Source organism: Pollachius pollachius (genome assembly GCF_949987615.1).
Source record: "Pollachius pollachius genome assembly, chromosome: 19".
Classification (NCBI taxonomy): Eukaryota; Metazoa; Chordata; class Actinopteri; order Gadiformes; family Gadidae; genus Pollachius; species Pollachius pollachius.
In genome coordinates this window covers 18,990,166-18,999,109 of record NC_136952.1, presented here as the reverse complement: position 1 = coordinate 18,999,109, position 8,944 = coordinate 18,990,166, and the positions used below count along the sequence as shown (strand labels likewise).

General features: G+C 44.2%; 1 protein-coding gene across 13 annotated transcripts in view; it reads left to right on the top strand.

Moving 5' to 3' along the window:
* The first annotated feature begins 5,258 nt into the window (after window positions 1-5,258).
* The window catches only part of LOC307090623 (pleckstrin homology domain-containing family A member 1-like), a 22,411-nt gene continuing 18,725 nt past the window's right edge, over window positions 5,259-8,944 (top strand). For all 13 annotated transcript variants that reach the window (XR_013812663.1, XR_013812664.1, XR_013812665.1 and 10 more), the window contains exons 1-2: window positions 5,259-5,382; window positions 6,817-7,074. Coding sequence is in view for 2 of the 13 variants with exons in the window: in XM_079757359.1 (XP_079613485.1) it covers window positions 6,934-7,074 (141 nt within the window). In the remaining 11 variants the exon portion in view is untranslated. The remainder of the gene's footprint in view (window positions 5,383-6,816; window positions 7,075-8,944) is intronic.

Genomic DNA, 8,944 nt, shown 5'->3' with positions numbered 1-8,944 from the left:
CTCCTTGTAGTGGTCCCTAGTGCGTTCGAGTCCACCACGTTAGGTAATTTGATAATCTACAATCGCATACTGACGGGCTCTGTTCGTTTAGGTACGGTTATTTTATTAACTTAACCAAAGCCTACCGTTTTTTCCCTTGTTAGAAATACAAATTATCAGTAGGATTTTAATTAACTTATCTCTGTTTTTGATACTTATTGTTTAGGATTGTAGCTCTACCGAAGATAGTAATTTATCTGTCATAATAAGCCCCACATTGTTCAATTAATTGTTAATAATTGTCAATAAAGATTAGTATGAAAAGTATGTATGTATTCTTACTTTGTAGGTTGTTTATAAAAAAAGCCAGTGGTTAGGAGCCAGTTTCAGTTTCGATAGAAATGGCATTGTCCATTTTTTGGGCTGACCTGAATGCGGCATAACGGCACTTGTCATCTCTCCGCTAAAGACCGCATCCATCCAGCCCATCATGTATGATCAATCCCATGCATGTATGATCCAACCCATAAAGTATAATCCAACCGATGCATGTATGATCCAACCATCATAAATACAAACTTTAATCGTGAGGCACGATAGGGGCATTATTATAATGCATTGTCAACTGTCAACGAAGAATTATATGAAATAATGGAGGACGCAAAGTTTAGGACTCTGCGCCCTGTATGTAGATTTATGTTTGCCGAAAGTCAAACTTCGTTTCAGACTATAGTTATTGGAAAAACATCATGTTATCAGACATTTAAGATAAGTTAAAGTTAGTAGCAGCCTACCGTTTTACCATCAAACAGAGCTGTCTCAGTATTAAGTTGTTATCAGTGAGCATATTTTATTGTGTGTGTGTGTGTGTGTGTGTGTGTGTGTGTGTGTGTGTGTGTGTGTGTGTGTGTGTGTGTGCGTGTGTGTCACAGTATGTGTGTGTGCACTGACCACTGCGTAGTGTTTGTGTGAGAAAACATTCAAAATTCCTTCTCGTGCTATTCAGTGCTGAACGGACCCATGAAGAAGTAGAAGTAGCTAGAAGTAGTCATAGTAAAAAGTGTGTGTGTGTGTGTGTGTGTGTGTGTGTGTGTGTGTGTGCGTTTGTGTGTGTGTGTGTGTGTGTGCATACATGTGTGTGTGTATGCATGTATGTGTCTTTATCTTTGCTGTCTGTTTGTGGTATTCATTTTCGAGAACAGCATCATCAAATCAAAGTCAATCGTATTTCTTTCTTTATCGGGTACAAGATTTTCCAACACAGATTATACTTCAGGTGAACCTGAGCCAGATGGGACCATGTAGCACCCACAGGAGAAGCGTCCCCCTGCCGCTCCTCCTCTGCCAGAAGGACTTGATCCCAGAGCTTGTTGACAAGCGGCCCTGCGTTGATGGGCGTCTGTGCCGTCGGTTGGTTGGTGGGTCGGTTGGCGGCTTGGGCCAGACTGGCACCGAGCCTGACCTCCTCAAAACCCTGACCTGGAGGCGTTCACCAGAGAGCTACACCGCAGAGCGCTAAGCTGCCCGCTTTCGGCCATGCCAAGTTCATCAACAACAACAAGCACATCAAGCAGAAAGCCTCCGCCAAGAGATTCATCTCCTCTTTGGAAGCCCCCTGGAATTGGGGGTGGGGGGGATCCATCAGACAGGGTACAAAACAAAATGTTTTTCTCGAGGTCTGGTGGTTTCAGAGTGCCAGAACCCTCGCACGATGTGGTATTGAGACACTGGCAGCAAGGGGTCTCTTGGTTGCACCTGGAGGGTACGAGGCGAAGCCAGGAATCTTCCAGAAGGTTGGTTGGCACGGGATTGTTTGGCAATGGCTGGATCCCCCCCAAAAAAACAATTAGGTATTTGAACGTGAGCATATATATCAACCCTGGCACAGGAGTATTCAGGAAAAGATTCTGGAAGATGTTCAGAGATATGAATAAAGACAGATACAGAGAGAGAGAGAGAGAGAGAGAGAGAGAGAGATAGTCGATAGTATCAGTTTAAGAGGAGTATTACTATGTTTTTTCATGTCAAAATATATAAATATATGCCATATTTTCGGTATTTTTAATGCTGCAGTTTCAATTATTATAATTATACTTTTGTATGTTATACGTTACGAAAAATGATACGTTTATTCTGGCACTGTACATTTAATGACTATTTGAGTTACAAATAGAATTCATGAAAGAATCTTTTTGTATTTTGAAAGATTCAGGATGCAGTTCTGCTCTATTCATCTGAGATTAATATTTATCCTATATGATCGTGAAGCAAGAGGATTAGCCCTACCTGCTCCTTAATTACCTGTATTGGAATTCACTGGGCATCGCCTTGAATCAAAGTGTCTACTAATTGTATTGTTTTGTGTCAGTGATGAAAAAAGTAGGCCTACATCTTTAACCGAGCTTATCTTCCATAGTAAGTCTGTATGGTTGATGGCTGGTTCAAGCAGCCTCACCTGGCCTGAGTCAGACTGCTTGGACTCTGGGGCCGGTTGAGGCTGCACACCTATTAGCACAGCCGTTAAACCAGCCATCGCCACACACACTCAGGGAGAGATATCCTGCATGGCAGCATGTTGCACCATCTGTATCATTTTGCTAAACCGTCGGGTTCAACCTCACCCCCCCCCCCCCTGCGTCCTTGGACGTGAGGAGCTAGGGGGTGAACCCCTTTAGTATGTCCTCCAGCCTGGTCGCCTGCAGCAACAGACGATATTACACAGACAAACAAGAGAGACAAAAAAATGACTTCTCCATCATGTTTTTCCATTTTCCAAAAAAAAACGGTACGTACATTTTTACTTTTTTGCTCATTGTTTTGTTTTGTAAATAAAGATGATATCAGGGTTCACAATGAGAATGATCCTGAAACATCTTTCCTATAATTTGCTAGCAGTCTAGCACACACTGCTTGTCTAAAGATTCAGCTCTCCCCTCTGTTCATAAGAATCATTCTTATCCGACCTCAACCATCACACATATTAACAGTCTCCCCACATAGACCACTGAGTTTCACAGAGATACAAGCATGGTAGCTGAGCTCACAGCAATCCAGACATAAAGGCAAGATGGATTAAAACGTATGAACGTGTATAAGACGTTACTAAATAATAACATTGTAATGTTTCTGCAGCTGATGATGATGAGGGGTCTGAGGATAACGTAGACGAGTGGTGTAATGAATGTTGATGGTGGTGGTGAAGATGAAGAAGAGGATCAGCATAATGAAGATGAAGAAGATTGCAATGATGACATCACGATGGTGACGATGAAGATGATACTGGTGGTGCTGGAGATGATGATAATGAAGGCTAACAGGTTGCCAGGATTCAAGAAAAGATTTTAAAGTTAGAGGGCTATAGTGAACAATAGACAGGAAGACAGTTGGGGACAGTCCTCCCCCCACCCTCTAGGCCTGCAGCCAACCACATGGACTCTGCATGCAAGCAGCATGCACTGGGACCTGCGCCACCTCATGTAGTGTGTGGCAGTCAAATACGTCTGCACATGTGTAATGTGTGTGGATGTGCGTGTGTCTGTGTCTGTGTATGTATATGTTTTGTATGTGTGTGTGTGTATGTGTCTATGTATGTCTCTGTTTATTTCTTTGTATGTATTCGGACGAGTGTGCGTGTGCGTGTGTGTGTGTGTGTGCCTGTCTTTGGTTATGTGTGAGCCTGAATTCATGCGCTTGCTATTTCCCTCTTTTTAAATTATAGTGTTCCTTTGGTGCCTGTTGGTGCTATTGTGTCCACACATGTGTGACCAATGTGCACGTAGGGATGTGCGTGTGTTTGAACAATGTGAACAGTGGCTCACAGAGCCGGCTGCCATATTCGACTGTCATAGGAGGGAGGGGATCTTTAACGTGGGGGTTTTCTTTTGTGCGGAGGACAATGTGGATGCATTGAGGCTGCAGCCACCTGTAGAGACAGAGATATCTCACACTGAGACAATTCACTACGCACCTCAGGAGAGGGCAGATGGAGGGGGGGGTGGAGGGATGTTGGGGTTGAGGAGGGGGTGGAGGGAGAAAGAGAGGGGTGGAGGGTTTGAGGGGTGGAGGGCGAGGGGGGCGTGGAGGGGTGCAGTTCTCCTGGTACACCACCAGATGGCAGTGGCTGTCAAGCTAAATGCAGTTTAATATGGTTGAGCCCTGAAAATGAAACATTTGCCATTTCAATTCCTCCATCAACCATCCATCATCCAACCCCTTTTAGGTATTAGACTGCACCAAAAGGTTAAAATCCTGTTCTTTAAGCTTCATCTGCTCCAATATTTACATTTTGTTTTAAATAACGAGTTTAAATTAACCTAATCCTAATCCTAGACTTTTTTGTCATAGGGTTTAAATGAAGCCTTTAGTAACAGTAACATTCATAATGATTGTTTATAATAGCATATGAAAAGATGACTTTACTTTTGCAACCAACATCCATCCCTCTTCCGTATGCACAAACAGAATCAGACAGAGCCAATAAGAGGTAACCGCCTCCCACCCTTCAAAAGCAGCTTGGCAGAGCTCTCAGGTTCAAGAAGGAACTGACCCCATAGGCCCCAACAGAAGCAGGAAGTGGGCTAGTTACTCAGCGCTCAATGTAATGGGCAGGGAGCCACCAAGGAAACTCTCAGATCCATTCTCACACAGCAACAAAGCCATTGTACTGGTGGCTTGATAGACACACACACACACACACACACACAAAGTAGAAGGAAACTATAAGTGCATTATAACATAGATATAAGATATAACATCCCCTGTTTTTCCTTTATAAGGTAGTTATATATATATATATATATATATATATATATATATATATATATATATATATATATATATATATTGTATATGCATTTTCATCAAGCAATGATCAATAAGGATTTTTTTGGATTTAGGTCAGGGGTTCCAAACCGTTTATGTTCCAAGAACTGGCATATTCATAAAACAATTTGGAGGACCGGTAGTACATTAAATGCAGAATTTTAAGATGCATAATTCTTTAAGAAGGATGTGGTTGTATTTCAAGATGGTTGTGTCATATTCACAACAATAACAGCAACAGTAATGAAATGCTTGAGTCTCAGGCTCCCTTCAACAATGCAATAATATAAATTAATACAATTTACAAGAAAAAGACAAGATAAGTCACCTAAGACTTAAATAAAAACAAAAGTAGTGCAGGCAGATCATGCAGGTCGCTTGTTTAAGTAATAGATGAGCAGGGCCTAGTCAACTACATTTCCCATGTTCCTTTGCGGAGAAAGGAAGTGAAAGCCTCTCCCCGCCCTCATCTCCTCTGGGTCGGTCTGTACTGTAGTCGCGGTGGAAATGGGCTGAAACAACCCTCGGCTCATCCACGCCAGACCCTAACGCCACATACAACTCCAGAAGAGCCCGACTATTGTGAGTATGACCCGCAGAATGTCATGCTTTGGCCTCGTTTTTAAATAAGGATCGGAACGGGAATAAATGTCACCCTATATGGTAAAAAACGAGTCAGGTTAACCAGATGTAACCCAGAACTGACGGAGGGTCTGTGGCTACCAGGGCATACGGCGGTCGGTGTGATGGGCCTGGTAACATCATCGACTTTATTTATCCTCTACGATTGATTGCGGAGTAAACGTGACACCTTTACGCGTCGCTCCACCTAGCCACCTCTCCAAGGCTTTCTTCTAGCTCAGAACAATAAGTCAGTGGAGCCGAGGCCTGGATTGTGACATTATGCCATAATGATATGATTAGTGACATAGCCCAGCTATCCATGCAGGCATGCAGCGGGTGACTGTTCAGGCCTTCCTCAGCCCAGCAGTAGAGTGCAGGGGTGGTCTGGGTGACATCTTTAGGGCGCAGGTCTGGTCTTAGAGACCCTGGGTGACCTCTCCAGCTGTCAACTAGGTTGGGATTGGATGCACATATCAGAATTGCCTTATACCCCCCCAATATCCTTATGCCTGATGTATTACGAGTGTAGTAAGAATAGCAGCCCAGACACATACCGACATACTGACGATATCGACAGACAAAAGTTTTCTGTGAGGTTTCAAAATTATCATGTGCAATCGTAACTCATGATAATAGCACATTGAACTTGTCTGAGCATGGTATTGCCAATAGAGGCTTACACATTGTGTGTGTGTGTGTGTGTGTGTGTGTGTGTGTGTGTGTGTGTGTGTGTGTGTGTGTGTGTGTGTGTGTGTGAGTGGGTGAGCTGGAGGCAGTAAGTGTCAGTATTTGCTCAGCTGTGACATCACACTACAGGAATGCTTGAGGTGAAACACACGCACACGCAAACACACGTGCGCATTTTAATACAAATGTAATTGTTATGTTTTGTCATTGAGGAACACAAACTGTTGCTTCCATTTATGACCTTTGTCTGTCTGTCCGTCACCAGCCAGTCTGTGTGCGTGTGTGGGCATGTGCTTCTGGTTGACATAGAGGCTATGTGTTTATGTCTCTCCACCTCCGAGCAAAACGTACCATCGTACTGCCATCGGACCCTGACCCGAAATAATATCTTTGTAGACCTGTATCCTGACCTGTATCCTGACCTGTATCAAGACCTGTCTAGACCTGTATCAGAATCAGAATCTCTTTATTGTCATTACACAAAGTGCAACGAAATTGGGGTAGAGGCTCTCAAAATAAGATGCATGTAGACCTGAAGACCTGTATCTAGATCTCTACGCGGACGTGTATGCAGACCATTAGACCTGTATTTAGGCCTTTACCTAGACCTATACGCAGACATGTACGTAGAAGCTGTGATTTTAGGATTCTTTTGTCCTTGTTTGGTCAAGTTGTATTTTATCTGGTTGCCCCCCGGTCCCCTAGTGGCTCTCCCGTGGTGATGCCCCCCGGTCCCCTAGTGGCTCTCCCGTGGTGATGCCCCCCGGTCCCCTAGTGGCTCTCCCCTGGTGATGCCCCCCGGTGCGAGGGCAGGCCGGCGCCATGCCATACGTGGACCGGTCCAACCGCATCTGTGGGTTCCTGGACGTCGAGGAGAACGAGGGCAGCGGCCGCTTCCTGCGGCGATACTTCATCCTAGACACACAGCAGGGCAGCCTGCTCTGGTACATGGACAACCCGCAGGTTAGATACCCAAACACACATTGTCATTATGTGTGCACAATAAATTTGTGCATGCATTAATTTGTCTGTATGCGTGTGGGTGTGTGTACGTAAGTAAGTTAGCAAGTACGGTTAATTGACCTAGCACGTAGAGGGGTGAAATTAGTATCAGAACCAACATTGGGAACATAAAAGGCCTCTTGGCACGTTCAAATTGACCTCCAGCCTACTGGAAGTTACTGGGTTTGATCCCCATGGTCCGCAGCCTAACCTGTAGGCATCCTTGAACACGATGCATTCACTGAGATTCCCTTGGGAGAAAAGGGTCTGCTAAAGGACTGAATAGTAGTGCTAAACAGTCGTTTATGTGTGTGTAATGCAGTCCTATTAGCAAAGACGGTGACAGATGTATGAGATAGTAGCAGAAGAACTTTCCTTACGAGGCATTCGTCGGGATAACAAACATGTGGTCAGCAAAATAAAGAATATGTTGCAAATATGCACTTGTTTTTGCACTTGTTAATAGTTAATAGCGTTTGTAGCCTACACTCAGATTTAGTCTACTCATTCTTGCATGCAGGTGGCTTCAAAAAAACAAAAATAACATTCGGAGTATGCAAATTATTCAAAAGCGGTCTCCGTGCGTAGTCCCGCCTGCTTCAATGAACCAAGAAAGCCGGCTCCTTGACGAAGGGGGATTATACCCCCTCGGTTTTACACAGGCAAGACAGTGTAACTGCAACATCTGCCAAGCAGCGACCGTACCTGCTTGGCACTTCAAAAATGCCTAATGTCTTGTACATGTGATTGTACGTGTCAAGAATCTCACGGAAGTGTCTGGGAAATAAACGACAGTGCAAGGAGGGTAAAGAAACATTATAGCTGAAAAAGAGCGCCAAAGGGCAGAAAAAGATAAAGATACTGATATCGAACAACCAACCGCTTCCTCCTCTCTTCTCCCTCTCTGCTCCCTCTCTACTCCCTTCTCTCTTCTCCCTCCGCTGCTCGCTGCCGAGGCACCACCGCCCCGTGGCCGTGGTTGTGGGTAGCGGGAATCTCGCGGGTTTCCATCGCGGTCAACAATTGCGGGCAACAATCCCTTTCTCCTCCATGTTCAGTCTACTTCAGATTGATGTGGAGGTGGAAGAACCAGAGACGTCGGAGAACCCGACGCAGTCGTTTGAGATTCATAATATCGTCTGGAGACGCACACAGCTTTTGGCTGTGGTAATATATATTATATGATATAGATATCTATGTATAATATGTTATTATTTATGTATAGAGCTCCAGGACTCCCGCCGGAGCACCCGGAGTGTTCTAGAATATTTACAGAACACGGCCAAAAGCTGTGTGCGCCTCACCATTGCGATACATCCACTGTAAACATGAGTGCATGGTACCGTGGACGCAAGCTGCTCAGGGCCACACCCCCACCCTCCACCTTGACTCTCGCTAAAAACGGCACGTTTGTGGAAAGCATATTGTGGGACTGGCTTGTAGTGGCTGTAATTCTGCACCAAGGCTGAATTTCTTGAACGTATTCAAGTACTGTATTAGGGGCCCACTAACAGCTATAAAAAAGCATTCATAAACCGGATAGTTGAATACTAAATGAAGGTAAATAACTATCGACCAGATGTTTCCTTGACAACACAAAAACAATCTGCTCAAAGAGCATCAGAAAAATATTTTTATTTCAGTTGATTAGGTCGATAAATAAACAACGGCATTATTGATGAAAGTACGTTATCGCTGTAGGTAACTGTGGTTTACGCGGAATATACCACTCTGAGATGGAATATACCACTCTGAGGTTGAATATACCACCCCGAGGTGGAATTTACCACTCTGTGATGGAATATACCACTCTGAGGTTGAATATACCACT